Source organism: Dipteris shenzhenensis, chromosome 27 (genome assembly GCF_047967505.1).
Source record: "Dipteris shenzhenensis isolate YYH24624 ecotype China chromosome 27, Dip_SZ_1.0, whole genome shotgun sequence".
NCBI lineage: Eukaryota > Viridiplantae > Streptophyta > Polypodiopsida > Gleicheniales > Dipteridaceae > Dipteris > Dipteris shenzhenensis.
The window spans coordinates 43,195,449-43,217,631 of record NC_141622.1 but is presented as its reverse complement, the minus strand read 5'-3'; the positions used below and the strand labels follow the sequence as shown (position 1 = coordinate 43,217,631).

The 22,183-nt window shown below is 44.7% G+C and overlaps 1 protein-coding gene across 4 annotated transcripts in view; it reads left to right on the top strand.

Moving 5' to 3' along the window:
* The window catches only part of LOC147884338 (alpha/beta-Hydrolases superfamily protein), a 53,842-nt gene that overhangs the window by 12,590 nt on the left and 19,069 nt on the right, over nucleotides 1-22,183 (top strand). The window contains exons 2-4 of one of the 4 annotated variants that reach the window (XM_087398682.1): nucleotides 814-986; nucleotides 1,084-1,133; nucleotides 21,836-21,950. In XM_087398682.1, coding sequence (XP_087254808.1) covers nucleotides 814-986; nucleotides 1,084-1,133; nucleotides 21,836-21,950 — 338 coding nt within the window. Of the gene's footprint in view, nucleotides 1-813; nucleotides 987-1,083; nucleotides 1,137-21,832; nucleotides 21,951-22,183 lie in introns of all 4 variants that reach the window. The other 3 variants (XM_087398681.1, XM_087398680.1, XM_087398679.1) reach the window with 3 other exon arrangements.

Genomic DNA, 22,183 nt, shown 5'->3' with positions numbered 1-22,183 from the left:
CCTGCATCAAGTCTCCGTTGCACAGAGAGAGAGAGAGAGAGAGAGAGAGAGATTAACGTCCTCGGAAGGCCTCACGGGCCTATGGGACAAAGTACATCAAAAGAAGAAACTCACACAAGCCTCTATGGTGGGCTGAAGCAAAGGGCGTGCTAGGGCCCTTGCTGACTGCTATCCTAAGCTAAAGAGCTCAAGAGCTCAAACTCAAAACTCAAAATTGAAACTCAAAATCCAAAAACCTAGTGCCATGGTGGCTCTCCGGTGGGCTACAAAGATGTCCCGGATCTGTGTCTGTTGAGCTGTCTCTCGCTGTGGTGGAGGGAGCATGGTCTCCTTGACCTCTAAATCCGATGGGCTATGTCAAGAGTGACACCTCATCTCTGGCGGTCTCCTCTGAGAGAGCTGAGATAGACCTCTGAGGAGAGAGACGGCAGGGAGGTCGGAAGTGGAGGGGCTAGATTAGTGAGGAGGTTTAAGTTAGATTAGTCTATGTTAGTTTATGTTAATCAAGTGTTGCTGCTAACCACCTTAAGCAAGGTAACAATTTAATGTGAAATAATGTCAATTTTGAAGTTCTACGATTGATTTGGTATTTTAGCATCTGAATTTTATACGCAGTTCTTAAAAAATGTTGGCTTGGGTACTATTGTCATCGGAGTTGTAGATTGTAAGTTAGGAATTTTAGAAGAAACGGTACGCATTATGATTATGAGCAAGGGCTATACACTGCAAAGTTTTGCAGATGGCAACACTAATGAAATGATTTGGTACAATCAACACTCTGAATAATCTCCAACATCATTATTTCTATTGCAGGGTCTAGGGAATAACTCAACCGATTATGCTGCACTAATATGTTCTCTCAAGGAGAAAGGTTTTGTCACCATGGTTGCCGAAGTATCTCGGCCAGACTGGCTTCGAAATGCTCTGGGATTATTAGATAAAAATTACTGGGCAGGAAGCCTTTCTCCTAGGCCTGTATTGGACTGGTATGTGATGTTTTTTTGACACTATGCTGTGTGATGCACTCTCCTCTTAAAACAATTTCAAGGTGTGGACTTTTCTTACAGCTTTGGTCTGTTGCAGGTATTTTGAGAGGATGAAGAAAGCCATCAGTGCAGCTAAAGAATCAGCAGGTGGTGCGTTATTTGGTCCTTTATAGATTTGCACATCAGATTTCTTGTAGCTTTTGAAGCATACATGTGTGAAATTACATAATTATCCTTCACTAATGAGATACACTGAGAACCTATTAAATCTTCCTGCTGATCATCTGCTGGAGCTGTGTACTTATGCATTGTATTTTGGTTTTTAGTAGTGCAGATTCTCTTTTATTCAATGTATTTTGCAACACTTCAAATTGCTATTGAATGACTTACAGTCCCCCATTTCAATGTATTTGCAACTCTTCAAAGTGCTATTGAATGACTTACAGGCTGACCCCCATTCTTCTAGTTCAAGGAAGCTCTAGGATGCTTGGTGGCCCACTGGCTATCTCTTCATGTGGACTGAAATGGACTATGGGTCCTAATGTGCTTTCTTATACTTACCTCCCCAGGGCCATTTTCTGGAACGGCTTAGATGACGGATAGTGGAAGGACACGTAGCAGCTTGGCCAAGAGAAGGCCACGTGTCTGAAGCTCAACGTTTGACGATTGATTCGATTCTACTATTGACCAGTGATTGACAATGACGATTGACAATTGACATTTTAATCTAAATCTTTTGCAATCCCAAGCCCAAGCCTAAGCATTGGATCTTCACAATTCGTTCATTCCCTGGAAATGGCATCTAATCAGTGAACGTAGCTGCCTCCAGCACTCTATCACAGGTTTTATGCCACCACAGCCTCTTACACCACGGGGCTCCCCCTTGGGCTTGACCCCTCTGCCAGCTTCTGGAGGATTGTTGCAGTGATGCCGTGGCACAGATTCCATCCTCTCCATGGGCTCAGAACTTTGTGTATTAGTGTTTCTATGATTAAGTTGTATTTGTCTTGGGTATTGATGCCTGCTTATTAGGCTCCACCCAGTCAGCCCATTGTATGTAGTTCTTTCTCTCTCATAGACCTTTTGGTCTTTCGAAGACTTTTAACAGACTCTCTAGTAATGTGCTGAATAATTCGAGCTAAGATGCCTTGTGCACTCCTCGACTCTCTGACTCTCAGAGATTAAGTGTTTCCTCTTGGATGTGTACTTTGTCTCATAGTCCCATGAGGGATTCTGTAGACGTTAATACATCTTTCTTTCTTTCTCTCTCTCTCTCTATACATACATACATACATATATGTATGTATATGAGCACGCGTGCGGTGTGTGGTGTGTAAGTGCATGTGCTTGCATGCACGCGTGCGACGCCTCCATGTCACCCAAAAATTGCTCAAGGTGAGCTTGCCACACTGAACGAGGTGTTGCATTAATGTTGGAAACTCTATGGATGTTTCAACTCTATGCCATTGATTTATCTTTTAGGCTGCTTTTCTTGTGTAAACTTTAATCATAAATAGGATCACCCTCATGATATAACAAAAAGAATTTACTCATAGATCTTAATATAAATCTTGATTTTTACCACCTTGAAAAAAGGTGAGCTTGCCACATTGAACTAGGTATTGCATCAATGTTGGACATTCTATGGATGTTTTTACTCTATGCCATTGATCTGCTTTTTACGATGCTTTACTTATGTAAACTTTACTCATCAATATGATCACCTTCATGATTTAAAAAAGGAACTTACTCATAAGCCTTAATATAAATCTTTATTTTCGCCACCTTTGATGCTGAAAATCAATTTGAAAATGTTGTGTCTTCAATCTTGCTAGTGAAGCTTGTGCTTTGGTCAATCATCACGAGGCTATCTCCTAGTAAACTTTGGTCGTGTGAAATGCACCTCAAGTAAGCAAGATTTGACAATCTCAATATGCTCTTGAGCAAGAGTGAATGACTCCTTTTCTCGTTGATGTTGAAGACCTTCACCTTGGTTTTACCATGGTTGAACGGCCAATCGAAAATGTATATAGAGCTGCTAGGTGTTGCTCCAAACCCTCCACTATGTTTGAAATCAGCACTATATACTTGGCATAGAGAAAGATGGGGACAAGTGTCTATGAATGGTGGTTCCTGTCCTCCCAATGTCCCCAAAGAAGCTAGCCCAAAGATGGTGGGAGATAGAGGGCATCATTGTTCGCCTTTCCAAACATAATCTATGTCATGTATATTCTCAGTTCTGCCTATGACATTCTCCTCATATAGGGCCATGATTGCCCAAATGATGTCTTTGCAATGCCAAGATCCCAAACTTTTTGAGATGAGACGAGGCCTTGGCAAATCCTTCTAGAATCATGTGTGAAACTGATTTGGCTAGATGTTCTCATACCTGCGCGCTTAAGATGCTCATTGATGTATATCTCTAACACAGATTTACCTTGGCTATCAAGTGGCCTATCATGATGGCCTGATAATTGCTTGTGTATATAGAGTCGCTTGTCCTGTGAATTGGAATAATTGTTTTGATGCTAGAAAGTGTAAGAAATCCTTTATGGAAGTCTGATTAAAGAGCTTGTTGTAAGTATTTGCCATCCATGAGTAAGGGCTCTGCTGAAGAACTTTGCAATTCTTCTCTTCTTTCTGTAGTTTTGTGATTGCCTCTTTCAAGTGTAGTGTAGTGGAGTGAGTAGTGTTAGTGGGCAAAGGAGGTCAACCATTGATGTCAAGTATGAGGACATCATAGATGGTGTCCCCCCCCCCCCCCCCCAAAAAGAAACAAAAACAAAAAAATACAATTATACATACATATAGAGAGATAGAGAGAGAGAGAGAGAGAGAGAGAGAGAGATTCATGTCCTCGAGAGGCTTCACGGGCCTATGAGATCGTAAGAGTAACTTATGCAAGCCACTGTGGTGTGAGGCAAGAGCTTGCTAGGGCCCTTTCTGAGTGCTATACTATGAAACTCAAGTACTAGAACTAGAACTCAGAAATCCTGAAAGAGTAGGAGATGTGGTCGACCATGTGATCGGGGAGATACATACATACATACAAAGAGAGAGAGAGAGAGATTCATGTCTTCGAGAGGCTTCATGGGCCTATGAGACAAAAGTACAATGTAAGAGTAACTTATGCAAGCCACTGTGGTGTGAGGCAAGGGCTTGCTAGGGCCCTTGCTGAGTGCTATACTATGAAACTCAAGTACTAGAACTAGAACTCAGAAATCCTAAGAGAGTAGGAGATGTGGTCGACCATGTGATCGGGGAGATGCAATCAACTATCAGCTATGATTATGGGGCCATGGCAGCCCTCCTATGGGATATGAATGTCTCGTATTTGTCTCTGTTGGGTCATCTCTGGTTGTGGGGGAGCGTGGCGTTCATGATCTTTGTATTTGATACAGTATCAAGAGTGACACCTCAACTCTGATGATCCCTCTGAGTAAAATGGGGATAGGCTAGACCTCCATTGTACGTGCTGGGGATGAGCATTTTCCGAGCAAAATCTTTCGAGCATCCGAGCAAAGGGAAAAAAAAGCTTCCAACTATATAAAAATATGGCAAAAATAGATCCGAATAAAACATAGTTTTCCTTAGAAATATGCAAAGTATTATAGCAATGCCCATTTTATACAAAAATATTTACATGAATCTTTGAGAATGGTGAGTAACATAATGGGATGACTGTTGAAGAAACCCACATGTAGAGTAGACTTCTTTATGAAAATTCCCTTATGATCCTTCTTACAACTTTTACTTAATAGGAGGTGACATTGAAAACCCTTTCATGAAAGGGTTTATCCAAAGAAACCTCATTGAAGCAAGCCATAAAGGTAGTTTCGCTAGCGAAACCCCTTTGAAGTAGGTCTTCCAAGGTAGTTTCACTAGCGAAACTACCATGGACAACACTTTTAAAAGTGGCATTACTTTCACATCGAATGTCCAAATATAGTCATTCAGCCACTCAAATTGATCGGAAAACCCCATTTGAGAACATCTATGGGGTTATATTTTGGAAAATATTGCATATATAGTATTAAATATTAAATCTATTTTATAAGAGTGATATATAAGCCCAAGTTAATACTTATTTATAGTAATTTAAACTTCTTTAGAAACATATCCATAAATATCTTGTTATTTATGCTATTAAAACACTAGAAAGCTCTTATCATATTGATATAAATGTGTTTAATAAGTGATTATATATATATAATATTACTACATTGAGAGTGATTATGAGGGATGTTCCTTAAAGGAATTATTTTTCAACACTTTTTAAAGGTAATAACAGGGGTACAAAGGATGTCTATGAAGAAGAAAATTTATGTTATGTAAAATTGAATGAGTGACAATTCCGTTAATTTTATGATAAAGGGATCTAGTTCTAGTGAAAATAAAACTATAAAAACCATGTTTCCTAAGGAAATACAAATTTTTAAATCTCTTGAAAAACACGCTCGGATAAACCTGCTCATAGGTTTTTGCTCGTAAAATTGACGCACCCGTACGTGCTTTGGTCAACCTCTAGTCTCCGTGTCTCTGGCTCCACAACTGTGCATCATCTCTTCCCACCAATCCATTTGGCCCTCGTATCAGCTAGCTCATTCTGCTCTACTCCATTATATCCTGGGGCTGACTCGAATGTGTAGAAGTCCGTGACATCACTCTGTGTCTGGTCTAGCTTTGTCCTTTGTGCCATTGTCGCCTCTTGTTGTCTGATTTGTCTTCATCATGGTCTTTGTGTTGTCGCATCTCAATTAGGTAGACGCCAATGCAAACTTGATCATGAAAGTGTATCAACTAAGGGCATATACATAAGAAGTACTCCTCTGTCTCCACCTCCTCCAATGTGCAAAGCATGCAGATCCACTACTCTCTAGGTGTGCTTGTGCCTCTCCCTGTCTCGATCTCTCAACTGGTGGGACGAGACCTCGGTAGTTGCCCAATGGAAATCCTCAATGCATGTGAGACTCGTCTGTCCTCTAGGTATTGGAGTTTGATAATCACTCCATCCTTTGATACTCTCAAGAAGTGATCATGATAGAACTGGTCTTCGTGGAAGCTCTTGGTCTCCCCCCAAGTCCGTGACGCATAGAGTTTGAGTAGATCCAACCGTATGATACTGTTGATCTCATCTTGTGAGATTAGGGGGGACGGGGCATCCCAACTATAATTAAAAGGGGGGAGGCAGTCCATTTGAGAACCCTGACTAGAAGACCTTGTGGAAATTCGTACACACTAGGCTGTGTTAACTCCTCTTTTGGAGCTTCATCACAAGTGGCCTTGTGGGTGCATCGGGCTTGCCAACTCTCCAAGCTGTCTCACATGTCAGGCTCACACCCATTTTGGTGAACAAGGCTTTTGCATCTGCCATAGGAGTGTCTCCTACTGTGAGACCTCAGACTAAAACATTTAGGGCTTTACTATTTCTCCTTTTATCCTCCTCTAGAGCATCTGAAATGAACTCTTTCTTGGGGACAGCCGTACCTTTCTTGACCACATCTCTCCATTCCAAGATTGCACCCTCTCCTTTCTTGATCTTCTGGGTGAATTCAGCATGTTTACCCTGCATAGTGTCTTGCAAAAATGCCAAGTCTTTTCTGAGTTTTTCATTCTCAGATTTCAGTTTGTCTATAATCTTGCATCCTTCTTCTGAAGTTCCCTTTGCCCCCTTGAGCTGCTTCATTTGATGTTCAGCTCCTCGTGTAGGGATGGCTGAAGCTCCCCTTCATCTCCGTGTTAATTGCCTTCAGTTTTACATTCTCATCTTGGAGATTAAGCACCTGAGCTCCCAGGCCCTCAATCTTGGATGTAAGAAGACTGTTCTTCACGTCCATATCTCGCATCATATCCATCTGCATTTTACCAATTTGTTTTGCCCATTTTGCATGCATTTCTTCTTGCCATCCTTGTTGGAAATAGAGGATAGAATCACTCACACCTCACTCCCGTTGGAAATAGAGGATAGAATCACTCACACCTCACTCCCTGACTAGCTCATACAACACTCAGAAAAACTGAAAGAGAGATAGGACAGAAACTCAGATATATTCCTTCACAAAAGTGAGCAAACAAAAGCTCAAGGATGAGCGTGTACAAACAGCCCGAGATGCTGTCAATGGCTGAGACTCTTCCTCTCCCTCTGCGCACTTGCCTGTGTGCAAGGCTGTCTGTGCAGGTGATGAGGAATGAGGGGGGAATGGGGGCTTTTTATAGGAGGGGCTAGGCCCCCTCAAACTGGCCGACCAGGGAGTCTGCTCCCTGCCCTATGCACCGACCTGCCAGCCCACCAACCGACCAGGCTGGTCGGCCTTTGCTGGCTGATCTGGCCAGCTTAGGCCAGGCCTATATAAGGGCTCATGAGCCCTGCTCATGGGCTGCTGTTGCAGTCCCCAACTCCGCCCGTGTGCTGGTCCAGGAGGCGCATTGGATGCGGCGCCATCAACATGCTGCTGCGCGGGTTCCCTGCCAGGTAGGTATGCTGCCTTTTTCCTTCCCCTACCCCCTATGGTCTTCTACCCCCTTGTCCCCTCAAAACGGGGGCTCACAGGTGGGGCAGTGACCTTCTAACACCCCCTCTCAATGACACAACTGTGGGCCGATCCCCATTCGTCGAATGAGGTGTTCCATCTACTCCTTGGGAAGCGCCTTCGTGAAGACATCTGAGATGTTGTCGTTGGTAGGGCAGTATATCAACTCTATGACTTCTTCGTCAATGAGTTCTCGAACAAAGTGGTAATGGACCTCGATGTGCTTGGTCCGTGCATGAAACACGGGGTTGTTGGCGATTGCTATGCAACTCTAGTTGTCGCACATAACCGCAATCGCATCTTCTCGGGCCACATTCATGTCCTCCAAGATCCACTTGAGCCACAATGCTTCACATGCCGCTGTATGCAGCCCTGTACTCCGTCTTTGTAGATGAAAGGGCGACAGTAGGTTGTTTCTTACTCAGCCATGACATAGCTCTTGATGAGAGTAAGAAACAATATCCAGAGGTCTATCTCCGGGTATCAATGTCACTTGCCCAATCACTATCACAGAAACCTCCCAACTCAATGCCTCTGGTATAAGTGATGCCGTAGGTGCAGGTATCTTTCAAGTACCTTAGCACCCTCATACCTGCGTCCCAATGAGCCTTCTTGGGTGTGGCGGAGAACTGACAGAGCAATCCAATTGCGAAGGAAATGTCTGGTCGGGTATTGGTGAGGTTAAGTAAACTCCCCACCAAGCGTCAATATAGTGATGAGTCAACCGGCTGAGATGGATCATGCACACTCAGCTTCAGACCAGTTTCCATGGGAGTCACTGCTGCTTTGCAATTTTCCATCTTAAAGTGTTTGAGCAGTTCCCTGCAATACTTCCTGTGAAATAAAGATATTGCTCTTTCCTTGCTTCACCTCAATCCCAAGAAAGTAGTGAAGTATGCCTAAGTCAGTCATCTCGAACTCCTCCATAAGAAGTCTCTTGACCTGGGCAATCTTCTTCGTATGATCCCCATTAATGATGAGGTCATCCACATATAGAATCAATACGAGCCGCAAATCCCCCTCTGTGTCGAGATAGAGATTTGCCTCTGATGGACTCCGCTGAAGCCCGATCTTCTGAAACAAAACATCTATCCGCTGGTACCAAGCTCTGGGGGCCTATTTTAGCCCGTATAAGGCCTTCTTCAGTTTGCAGACTTTTGATGGGGATCCTGGAATCTGAAATCTTGGTGGCTGTGCCACATATACCTCCTCTAGGTTACCATTCAAAAATGCAGACTTGACGTCCATCTGAAAAATAGGCCAACTGTGATGAGCAGCCAAGGCAATGACTATCCGAATAGTCACCATCCTAGCTGTGGGGCCGAAGGTCTCGTTGAAGTTAAGTCCTTCTGATTGTGCATAGCCTTTCACCACCAATCTTGCTTTGTACTTGTCCAAGCTCCCATCTGACTTGAACTTAAGCTTCTACACCCATTTAGTCCCGATGACCTTCCGCCTGGTTGGTTTGGATACTGAATCCCAAGTGTCATTTTTCAAAATGGCATCCATCTCTGCCTTCATGGCTTCTTGCCATTCTGGTATATCCTTCACTTCCTAGAAGGAATGGGGCTCCTCAAGTTGAGCTACCAAAGCGAAGTTCACGGAGGGAGTCTTCGTGTTTCTTTGAGACCGCCGCGCTCCGGAACCTGCTCTTGGGAATGTCCGTGACCTGTGAGTCTGCTAATGTCTTCAAATACCATTGAGGTAGCTTCTTCTCGGATGGAGGTGCTTTTGATGGAGTTGACTTGGGAGCTGGCTCTGGAATGGCATGCTCCTCCTCCTCCTCCTCGGGGTCTTCAGTCGGCTCCACCTCTTGGATGCTGACTTTGGGTGGGGGTAACGCTGAAAGTTCTGGAACCTCTTTTGCAGACTGTGGCTCGGTCTCTTCAAAGATCACATCCTTGCTGATAAGGATCTTCTTCTTGTCCGGGTCGAATAGGCGGTAGGCCTTGGATTCTTCGCTGTATCCCACAAAGATACAGCTCCGGCTATGGGGATCCAACTCTGTCCACTCATCTTTATGTACATGCACAAATGCTTTAGAACCGAAAACTCTAAGATGAGATATGATGAGCTTCTTACCATAATAAGCTTCATATGGAGTCTTGCCATCAATAGCCTTGGTCTTGGTTCTGTTGAGGATGTGAATGGCAGTGTTCACGGCTTTATCCCAGTAGGCTTTCGAGAGATTCCTCCCTCGCAACATGGTCAACTCTGTCTCTGTGATGGTCCTGTGCTTCCTCTCAGCAACTCCATTCTGCTGAGATGTGCGACCTGTCTCTTAATCATGTGCTTCTTGCAGAATCCATTGAACTCGGTAGAAGTGAACTCTCCCCCTCTGTCGATGCGGAAGACTTTGATTACCTCCCTGCTCTCCTTCTCTACTTGGGCCTTCCAGTCATTGAATTTCTCGAAAGCCTGAGATTTCTTGGCCAGGCAGAATACCCATGTCATGTGACTGAAATCATCAACAAGTAAGAGAGAATACCGCGAACATGCGAATGAATTTGTCGACATTGGGCGGCAGATGTCGGCGTGAACCAACTTGAGCGGCTTCTTGGCCCATGATGAGGCCTCTTGTGGGAACTTGTCCCTGTGTTGCTTGCCTTCCTTGCAAGCCATGCAAACACGATCACTACCTGCGATTGGTGGAAGTCCATCCACCATCTTTGTCTTTTGCATCTCGGAGAGAGTGTCATAGTTGACGTGACCAAACTGCTCAGGCCATAATCTGGATCTTCCATGGTCCTCATGCACCAACAAAGTGTTGAGCCGATATAGCCCATGCTCCTCAACACCTTGAGCCACCACCTGTCCGTTTGCCTTGGATGTGACAGTGACCTTGCCATCGTCGAATAAGACCGACATATTGTGCTTGTCCATTTGACTGACAAACAATAGGTTCTTGCACAAATTCGGTACATACAGTACACCAGAAATCAACTCGCAGTCGTAATGAACGGAATACTACCGACACCCTTCACAGGGCATGACCGGTTATCCCCAGCAGTGACCTTGGAATCAGGATGCGTACCTTCCATGGTTTTAAACCACTCCTTTTTGTTGGACATGTGCTTTGAATCCACTGTCCACATACCAACCTTCCTCTCCTTCACTGACTGCATAAGCGGAGCAGTACTTAGTGATGATGAAGAGAGTGCCGGTCGTGACATTTCCCGATTCGGTCTTTGGCTCCTCCTTGGACTTGGACTCCTTCTTGAGGTCCGCCTTCTTCTTGCGGCACTCTTTAGTAGAATGACCAAGCTTCTCACAGTAGAAGCACTTCATCTGCCTCTTTTTCTCTGCATCCTTGGTCTTGCTTTTGTTCTTGGAGTCTTTGAACTTACCCTTGCCGGGCTTGTCCCTTGCCACCAGAGCGTTCTCGTCCGATTGCGTAAACAATTTTTCCCGAGCCGCTTCCTGCAATAGTAAAGGCCCAAGCTCCTCGAAGGTGAGAGGCTTGGTCCTCTGTCCTGCAATGACCGTAGTCATGAAACTCTTAAAGCTTCGAGGTAGCTTGTGTAAGATCAACAGTGCCAGTTGACTTGAAACTACCTTCTGACCAACTGCCACGAGCTGGTCCCTTACCATCTTGACTTTTGTCATATGGTCATGAACATTGCAGATTGTACAGTTGGTGTTGGAGCATCAGAATTTGAGATGCATTGTCCGTTTCATACAAATCCTTCAGGATAGCCCACGCCTCTACAGACGTCTCGGCTATCTGGATGTGCGGAAGAACAGAGTCCGCCGTGGTCCCAATGATTAATGCTAGGGAGTGGGCATCTCTCTCTTCCCAATTCTCAAGCTCTTCACCATCCACTGGAATGAGAATCTTCCCCTTGTTGTTTAACAAGTCTTCCGGTTTTACCTCCACCCTTGTTGTTATCTTCCACAACTTCCGGGCCAAAAGATGGCTCCGGATTTTCATCTTCCAGATTGGGTAGTTCAACCCGTCTAGCTTCCCTAACTCTCCGAAGTTCGGGATTGTGAATGAGAGGAATCTGGAGGAGGAAGGAAGAGAAGGGGCTGAAGAGGCAACAGTGGAATCTTTGTCCTCCATCCTTGCTGTAATAAAGAACAGTAAACTGAATTTACAGCGGAGAACTTTGACCATGCAGCAAGCCTGAGTGTCGATTGGAGTCGCCTTCTTGCAGAGGTACTCCGATCTAGAGCTGTGAACCCTCAAACTGGCCGACCAGGGAGTCGGCTCCCTGCCCTATGAACCGACCTGCCAGCCCACCAACCGACTAGGCTGGGTCGGCCTTTGCTGGCTGATCTGGCCGGCTTGGGCCAGGCCTATATAAGGGCCCATGAGCCCTGCTCATGGGCTGCTGTTGCAGTCCCCAATGCCGCCCGTGTGCTGGTCCAGGAGGCGCATTGGATGCCGCACCATCAACATGCTGCTGCGCGGGTTCCCTGCTAGGTAGGTATGCTGCCTTTTTCCTTCCCCTACCCCCTATTGTCTTCTGCCCCCTTGTCCCCTCAAATCGGGGGCTCACAGGTGGGGCAGTGACCTTCTAACAATCCCTTCATGTCGTCATTCATTTGAGCACGTAGGTTTGAAAACTCATCCTTATTGTATTCTTCCAATTTCTTTTGTAAGCATTCAATTTCAGCATCTTGTAGCTTACATACCTCTTTGATAGTGGATAGGCATGCTTTGGCATTCCCATCCTCTACTTTCTGCCCTTTGGTCCAAATTATGCTGTAGTTCTTGTCTTTTTCCCCTCTGGTTTTCTGATCGGGTGAGCTTTCCATGGCCCCTTTCTCTGAAAAATTCGAAGATGGGATATCCCACTGATATCACATATTTATATTGCCTCAGGGTGAATGAATGTCGGTCATGTTGGTGCAATATATCCTCTTCCCTTGCTTGCCTCAGGATTTCATTGTAGTGGATGGCTGTTTGGAGGGACTTTTCTTGAAGTTCTTGATTTTCTTGATTTCTGCAGGTCAGGAGCAAGTGTCGAGGTTGGATGAGGTGCTCTTTTGGTGCTGTGGGGGAGGTTCGTGGCTAAGAGAAGCAGCCAATGAGCTGCTGCTGGTGTTGCCATAGGAGAGAGAGAGAGAGAGAGAGGCAGCGTAGGTGAGCAGAGAGGCTAGCAGGAGAGGCAACGTAGGCTAGTGGGTAGAGCAACGTAGGTTAGCGAGAAGGCAGCGTAGACTTGGAAGACCAAAGGGACCCAATACAATGAGCTAAGGGTGGAGTCGCTAAGCATGCATCAACACCTATGACGAATACAAAGGGAAACCCAAAGCCTTGAATATAACGGCGTCGATGCAGAGAGAGAGAGAGAGAGAGAGAGAGAGAGAGAGAGAGAGTTTATTAAAATCTATGAGAGACCGAAGGGTCTATGAGATTGGAAAAACCCAGATACAATGAAAGCTAAGGCATGGGGCGACTAAAAACATGCACCCTTACCTAAGGATGGTGTCTGAGCCAAGAAAATAAATACATTGTGTTGTTGCTTTGCGAGAGAATGTAGCGAACAACGAGGGGACGTCCCTGGCCATTAGCCAACTAATTACTATCCATGAGAGACTGGACATGTGTATGTTGTCGATGGAACCAACTCCACCAATTGGCTGAGGATAGACTAGAGGAGGTCGTGCGACAATGGCGCTGGATCTGGTGATGGCATCGTCGAGGAGAAAATCATTGATGGATCGCTGATGTTGCTCAGTAGCATGATCAGACTGTCGAGGTCCCTCCCTCCTCTATAGTCTCCAAGTGGTAGCTTGGCGTCTAACAAGTGCTACCATCACTCTAGTGGTCTAGCTCCCCACGTCAAAGAGTAGAAAGGAGATGCTTGTAGTCCTCATATCAGTGTCCATCTGAGGTCAAGTGTATCGAGTTGTGCACTCTGGGTCCCTACTATTTCTAGTCCTTTGCTTGTCTTGGCTTGGGTCACCAAAAAAAGTTCGTGATAGGGATTTGACAGTCCCTCTTGTGCTCTCCTCTAGGCTTTCATGAGCTGATCTTTATGTTTTTGGGCCTCAAGGGGAGAAACAGCCACACACTCGCTGATTGAGATCAAGGTGTGCCAAGAACTCTTTGAGTGGGCCCAAACCGCTCCTAAATAGACATTGATGCTGTCTTGCTCACTTTTTCTTCCTATGGGCAGCATCCTACTGCTTAGGAGGGCTCGCCTCTCCTCTACCTACAGAGGAGTACAGAGTATGATGGATTTGGAATTATCTTGGCGTTCAAATAATACCATCTTCACTTAGACCAAGATAATGGTGCATGTAGAATGCCATTTTGGTGGCACGTGGCTGCATTGCCAACTCTATTGATCTTATGTCTCTGATGATACAATGGATCGCCTCTTGTGTCAGGTGTAGATTGGGTGCATCACGGAATACTGATACGAGGGGAGATGATCAATGGGCATGCCGCCTCGACTGTGAAACCATTTGGCAACCCATGCGTACCAACATCGCTCCATCATCCTTTGTCGTTAGCTGCATGGATGATGGGAGACCTTGCTACGGCATTCTTCGCCTACCTACGTCAGCCCCGCCATGCTTCCCAAATCTGTTAAGGGATGAATGTGCGGGTTCTCATTGTGAACTTAGCAAGCATGGTATCGTGGGGAGTACATATCTTTACTCGTGATAGTATCATGATGTGCAAACTCTTTGAATCCGATCCACTTGTCTTTCTATCTAAGATCTACCGCAAAATGTACAATGCTGCTAGTTTGATGAGAAAATCGTAGAGGGGTTTCATGCTGAGATGTTGAAAGTGAGCCTAGAAGAATTGTGTCTAATCTGGCCAATGATGCATTTCCTCTAGTCAGATGGGTTGAGGCTGCTGGTTTCATGCTGAATTTGGGTCCCATGGAAACGCATCCAAAGTACATAGGATGCGGCAACATCACCTGCTCCTATCAGCAGAGTGAAAGACTCATGTTGGAGGTGGGCATTACTAGTATTGATCATCACTTTGGTTTGTCAAGGTTAACCTTCGTGTCCTGATGTCTGTAGAGAGCTGATAGGTGTGTCTGCAAGCAATTTGTTGTATAAAGATCAACATCAAATCATCGGCATAGAGTAGAATGAGAGTGAGGGTCTCTGCTAGCTGAGACATCCTCCGAGGTGTCTAGGATGCTAACTCATCGATATAAAGTCCGAATGTGGTGGGATGTAGAAGACATCCTTGTTTCACCCAATCGTGCTACTCACCTCCCTTGACATCCCTTGTGGAATTTGGGTGGACTCGAGCTACTACCCTCTCATATAATGCCATGACTGCCCCAAGGACATCTTTTACAATGCCAGTCTATAGATTTGTTGTTTCTAATAGAGTCCTACCAATTGCTTCGGTATGCACCAGGGGCTCTTTAGACCTTAGTTTACTGTGGAAGGTTTCCCAGTAGACATTGATTTATTTTTGGAATGAGCTCAAGTTGAGATCTTATCCAGAGCCATCCAAAGAGATTCAGTGAATACTTTTTCCAGGCTTTTGTGAAGGTTTTACGTTCCTTTTATGTTCTTCAGAGAACTGCCAATAGTGAGTTTGCCTTGATCCATACCATAAACATGCATTTGGTTTTACTGAAAGAAAATTTAACCAAAGGGAAAGAGTATGCCATGCACCTATGGTTATGAGCAAATGATCCCAATTCCTACTATATGTTGAAGCTTTTTGTTACGCTCTAGCCGAGGTAGCATGACCTCGGAAGAATCAGTCGACATTTCCCTTAAAGGATCTATATTTGTAATATATATATTTGTTTGCGCTTCATGTAAATGATCGGGAGGGAATTAATGTCAAGGTCCTAGGTGAGGGTTGATAGCACCAGACTAGGTGGATCTAAGGCTAAGGGCCTAATGCAAGGAATGTGCCTAGGGGCAAAGAATTTTAAAGCATCCCAAGAGAGGGGTGAAATGTTGCATTAGGAAGGAGCTATGATGATGACATGTGGCATCTAGATCCATCTAGGGAGATGGGGCTTGTTGAAGCTAGAGATAGAAGAGAATGTGGGATTCACGTATGTTTTTTTAATCTGAATTTCTCTGTCAGCTCTCACACTTCAGCAAGGTTGGCTGGGTGGAACAATAGGTGCTGCTCCCGTGATTTGCAGTAGGAGTTAGATGTAGTGTTTGACATTTGGTATCAGAGCTCAAGGGAAGAGACCAAGGGAAGGTACTAGGAGTGTGGAGCTGAGATCAGAGAACGTAGGCCAGGATAAGAGGCCACGCAAACAGAGATTATGAAAGACTTTGACGGAACGCACTTGTGAAAGGAAGCGTGACAGAGATACGTATCGAGGGATCCCAAGGCTAGGAGTTAGAGAGGGGACGGATTTCGAGCTAACAGACGTGTCTGTTCGGTGGTCATTCCGCACTGCCTCCAGGAGGTTGTTAGGTGAGAAAGACGATCTGGGTGACGGAGAGTCCATGCGGGGATCGGTGATAGCAGACAGCAGGCGTGGAGTGTAGGTGTGGCGACTCGACTACTTGTGACCTGCGATGGACGGACGGGATCGACGTGGTCTACAACGGAACCAGTGATCGTGGTCTACGACGGAACCAGTGATTGTTGACGGGAGGCCTTCGATGGATGAGTGACGCGCGGGCATGATTACGGAGGTTATGCGGAGCCTGTAAAAATATGCTTCGTCATATCTCCCGTTATTTGGCTACGGGTCTGGCTGGCCTGTAATAGTTCTTGATCTGCTTCCCTGGCGCACTTACGGTCAAAGCTCTCCAACGCCACGCAGCCAGCTCGTAAGCTGTGACTGGAGCGACGCTCAAGCAAAGCTCTTGGTTGCAGACTTATCGCAGGAGCGTAGGGGCTTGAACAAAGTGGAGCTGAGACAGATTCCCTCGGACAGAATTAGACCAGGGAGCTTTCTTTGACCTCCATGAATTCCGTGTTTTTTTTTTCTTGATTTAGTCGGTTGATGCTCTGCTTTCATAAACATGATCTCGTAAGTGATTAGTCTGCATGAAGCTTTGATGCTATAGCAGGGACAGATTATGCTTGAGATTATGCCTATGTGCTTCAGGCAGAGTTAGTTTGCAGGAGCTTCCCTAGGATAGGGAAAAGCGCTATCTGAGATATATGCCTGTGTCAAATGCTTAATTAGTGTGAATTTGGGATTGCAGGAATTCCCTAGTATAGGGAATTGTGTCAGAGTGTCGGTACACTGAATTGCGTCAGTTTGTAAATACAGTTTTCTAGCGGTGTTAAAAAAAAAAAACAAAAAAAAACAAAACAAAACACCCATTGAATTGAATGGAAGCAGAAGAAGGGGCTTCCAGGAGGGACCCTGGTGAGTCAGGAGTCCCGACCGACCCAGCAGGTGTCGCGCCCAGTAGCTCACACTTTATCTGGCAGGATTGCATTGCTTGAGGATGCCTTGCAACAGTTATTAGGGCAGCAGTTGTAGGCCAATGCAGGGCAGTCTGAACTTAGGAGAGCGATACACAGTATGTCTGCCAGACCTTCTCAAGAGGAGAAGGGAAAGGCTCCAATGGAATCGGAGTCTAGTGTCCATACGGTCGAGCCTAGGAAGGCTAAAGTGCCAAATATTGCCAATTACAAGCCAGAAAAGTATTTTGGTCGGATGAACGACCGTAGTTCCGATGTCATTGACACCTGGTTACACAAATGGGACGAGGCGTTCGCCATTTGTGAAATCAGAAATGACATCAAGAAGATGCACGAGGCCACCCACATGTTTAGTGAGGCAGCGGATAGGTGGTGGATTAAGCAACAAAAAGATGGTATAGCATCCACTACTTGGGAGGGGTTTAAAAGAGAATTGAGGAAACACTTCTTACCTCCTGACGAAGCATCCCGAGCTTGGGATCAATATAGGAACCTTCGTCAGAGAAATTTGTCAGTGGCTGAATACACTGATAAGTTTCGAGAGAGTGTAATGAAGGTTGATGAACCCCTGCCTCAATCAATCCAAGTGAAAGATTTCATATTTGGATTGAATGATCGGATAAAAATGGAAGTTCGGGCTAAGTACGCGAACACATTAGATGATGCAATAGCCATAGCCCTGAACTATGAAGATGCCAAGGGCAGCAGGCCAAGTGGGTTTGCACAGGTCGGAACCCAGTATGGGTATCCGAAGAAATCTAGGTTTAAGAAGAAATGGATTAGTAGAGGGAGTGGTTCTCAGCCGAGTGGTCAAGCCAAGCAGGCGAAACCAGCTGAAACTCCCAAATCAAGTACCACCATTGGAGTGAAAAGGAAAGTAACCCCAATGGCAGCCCGGGCTTGGTCTAAGTCTCCCTTAAACCCATAACAAAGAGAAAAGGCGAGGAGAGAAGGCTTGTGTTTTGGATGCCTTCAGCCTCATCAGTGGAAGGATTGTCCACGTAACAAAGATCATCGGATGGCTGAGATGGTGATCTCAAAATGTGACGTGGAAATGGAGGGGAAGTCCCAGAGCGGAAGAGATGCAGATTCAGCTAGCGGGATCTTCTTAGAGGTTAGTACCTTGTTTGTTATGTGTGTCTGTTGCTAAGTTAGTAACGAGTGCACCTAATAACATCCTATCTAAGCCCGCAGCAACGGGATATACAGCCTTTAATGATACGGAGTTAATTAAAATGAAAGGGCAAGTGGCCAATCATGATGTCATTGTGTTATTTGACTCGGCGTCAACTCACAATGTGATTAACTCCAAGCTCGTGAAGAGGCTGAAATTAAAGACAAGTCCATCTGACTATGCGTATACAGTCAGGATGGCAGATGGAAGTTCAACTGAAGTATGGGACCAAAGGGTTACCCAGTTGGAGCTTCGTATTCAGGACTATGCTGAGAAGCTTGATTTTGAAATGACCAAGCTTGCTCATGCAGATGTAGCCCTGGGTATGGCGTGGCATTCTAGGAAGAATCCAGCCATTGATTGGAAAAAGCACGTATATCAATTCAAGATGAATGATGTGCTTTATGTCTTGCGAGGTGAAAAAGATATACCTCAGGGACCGTTGGTTCCCGTGATGGAAATCCGAAAAGCTCAAGAAGAGTTTTTATTCCTTTGCACAGCATCGGTAGAGCCGGTTGATGATTCTTCGGCTAACACTGATGTTACGCAAAGTGGTGAGATGGCTAAGCTGGCTAATCTTGTAATAGAGGAGTTCTCTGAATGTTTTAGGGATGAACTACCTTATGGGTTACCTCCAGTGCGGAATGTTCAGCATAAAATTGAACTGATTCCGGGGGCAGAACCTACCTGTAAATAGACCTCCCTATAGAATGAGTTTTACTGAAGAGGCGGAGGTGCGTAGACAACTGGAAGAATACCTCAAGTTGGGGCAGATTCAACCAAGTTTCTCACCTTTTGCTTCACCAGTGGTATTAAAGAAGAAAAAGGATGATACGTTTCGCCTCTATATAGATTACAGAGCATTGAATAATATCACTGCTAAGCACAGGTATCCGATGGCTTGGATTGATGATTTGCTAGATGCATTACATGGAGCCGTGATTTTCAGCAAGATAGATCTTAAGTGTGGCTACGATTAGATCCGGATTAGAGCCGAGGATGTGCATAAAACCACTTTTAGAAGCAGGTTTGGTCATTATGAGTTTTTGGTAATGCCCTTCGGACTTACCAATGCTCCGGCTACATTCGTCATGCTTATGAACGATTTACTACGTCCGTATATCGAAAAGTTTATAGTACATTATATTGACGATATTCTAGTGTTTAGTAAAAGTATTACTGAGCATCGTGAACACCTAAGAATAGTGTTCAGTACTTTAAGGAAAGCCAGTCTTTATGTAAACAAAAAGAAAACTATACTATGTATGGTTAGGCTTGAATATTTAGGATTCATAATTACTCCTGAGGGGGTAGAAATGGATCCGAAGAAAGTGGCTGCGATACTAACTTGGCCAATCCCTCAGAGTCTGACCGCGTTGCGATCATTCTTGGGGTTTGTCCAGTTTTATAGAAGGCATATCAAAGGATATTCCGAAATAGTATCGCCATTGATTGATCTAACCTCAGATAAAGTACCTTTTGTATGGGGACAGAATCAACAAGAAAGTTTTAACACCATAAAACAAGCTATGGTCACAGGACCGGTGTTAAAAATAGTTGATCCCCAGAAACCGTTGTTCCTGGAAACCGATGCAAGTGGCATTGCGGTGGGAGCAGTCCTCCTTCAAGAGGGAAGGCCAGTAGCCTTTGAAAGCAAGAAGCTTTCTCCCTCTCAAAGGAATTGGCCAACTCATGAATTGGAGTTGTATGCTGTTATCCATGCTTTGAAAACATGGCGAGGCATTATTTGTATGGTTCATAGTTTTATGTGAATGTGGATCATGACACTCTGAAACATTTTTGTAAACAGCCTGACTTGAGGGGCCGCCAAGCTAGGTGGGCAGAGCTCATGCAGGAGTTTAATTTAACGATTCGGTACCGAAGAGGAAAAGATAACAAGGTTGCTGATGCGTTGTCTTGCATTATGCACAACTTGAGTTTCACGGTATTAGAGAGTGCTCTAATGACCGAAATTAGAGAAACTCAAAAGGTGGACGAGTTTGTCCAGAGCTTATGGCCTAAAGCTCATGTGTTAAAAACCAGGGAAAATGAAAAGGATGACGTGGCATCCAGAAAAGGCCAAACTTATGCAAGATATACCATAAGGGATGGTATGCTGAAAAGAAATGGCAAGGTTGTAGTACCTAGTCAGAATGATCTCAGGTAGAGAGTCATTCGACAGTGGCATGATAGCCCATGTGCGGGACACCCAGGGGTCGAGAAGACATATGATCTCGTGAAGCGAGATTTCTTTTGGCCAAAGATGAAAAAGCATATTCATGAATATGTGACACGGTGTTTCTCGTGTCAAGTAAGTAAGGTCGAGCGGGTGAAGCCACCCGGACTTTTACAGCCCTTGGAAGTACCACTAAGTAGGTGGGAGAGTATTTCCATGGACTTTATTGTAGGGCTGCCTACAACACAAGGAGGGTATGATTCTATCCTTGTGGTGGTTGATCGTCTAACCAAGATGGCTCACTTCATTCCGACTAGAGAGTCTGTTAGTGCCCCGCAAGTGGCGGATTTGTTCATTAGACATATACTTCGTCTGCATGGATTGCCTAGATCCATAGTGTCAGACGGAGATGTCAGATTTACCGGTCATTTTTGGACAGTGGTATTTGAGACACTAAGGACTGAGTTGGGAATGAGTAGTGGGGATCATCCTGAGACGGATGGTCAGACGGAGAGAGTCAACCAGACTTTAGAGGATATGTTGAGAGCATATGTGTCATTGAGGCAACATACATGGGACAAGTGGTTGCCATTGTTGGAGTTTGCCTACAATGATAGAAAACATTCCTCTACAGGGTTCAGTCCGTTTGAGCTGAACTATGGTTATAGACCAGCAAATCCAACTATAGTTGGAGTACCTCAGAAAGTGCATAGTGCCGCGAACTTTGTGGTTCAGATGCGGGAGATGCTAGCACTTGCGAGAGCTAATATCCGCCAGGCTATGGATAGAGCCAAGGTGTATGCGGATGAAAACCGGTCTATAAGAGTATTTAAGGAAGGAGAAAAAGTTTTTCTCAGAGTTCTTCGCACTCGAAGTCGTTGACTTCAGGAGAGTGTGCTAAGTTATTACCTCGATACTGTGGGCCGTGGTTAATTCTAAAGAGAATAGGCAAGGTAGCCTATAAATTAGAATTACCACAAGGGTGTAAGGTGCACCCGGTTTTTCATGTTTCGCGCTTAAAGAAATTTTTACATACAAGTGACTCACTAATTGAAGGTGTGGTTTTAGAAACTACAGGAAATGTAATTGAAGGGATGCCTTCAACTTAGAAAATGAAGTCATCAACAAGGATACTTAAGTCTAAACATAAAATAAAATTGCGGTATGATGCTCACAGTGTTAATTGCTTCAACCCTTGAAGACGCATGCTAAAGTACATTCACATCTTTATTGCACACGAAGTTGCTTTTTTACCAGAAAATCCTAAGACTTACTGCATTCATCTGTTTATTCGGACTTCGTTTCATCTTATTTTTCAAAATGTCTAGAGCGCTTACATTTTTATGATTCAGATGGCTATCTTTGTGTTTGCTCCCTGGACCTAAGTGCTACAAAATAAGCCCCTAATTGATATTGTTTCTTATTTCCTTTGAATTCAAGTGTAATTCTTCATCGTTGCAAATCTAAAACATCCTGAAGCTATCCAACCATAACACTAGTTGAATCATTTTTGTACGTATTGTAGTGGGTAGATCACCCTTCCTGTCAGAGTGGAATGCATGATGTAAACATTGTGTTTGTACGCACTGCTCTCTGCTAATACTGGAGCGCTGGATGCAGAAGATGTCACAGTGTCTTTGGTTGGCCATTCTGCTGGAGGTTGGCTAGCTCGGGTATACATGTCAGAGTTTGGCATTGATGATATTGCTCTGCTGTTGTCTCTTGGGACTCCGCATTTGTAAGAACGTTGGTTACTCTGTTTTTGTTTTCTGCTTTTGTCTTTTGGAACCACCTTACAGAAACATATTAGCACAAGTTACAGTTTTACAGTGTGATTTTTTGCTTTGAAGCTTGGCTTGGAATTGTGAAGACAACTTTCCTGTTGTATGATGTCTGGATTGACTCACAGTTGACCATTGTCTTATTATTTTCTCACTTGGATTGTTTGCTGAGATTTTGCATCTCTCCACA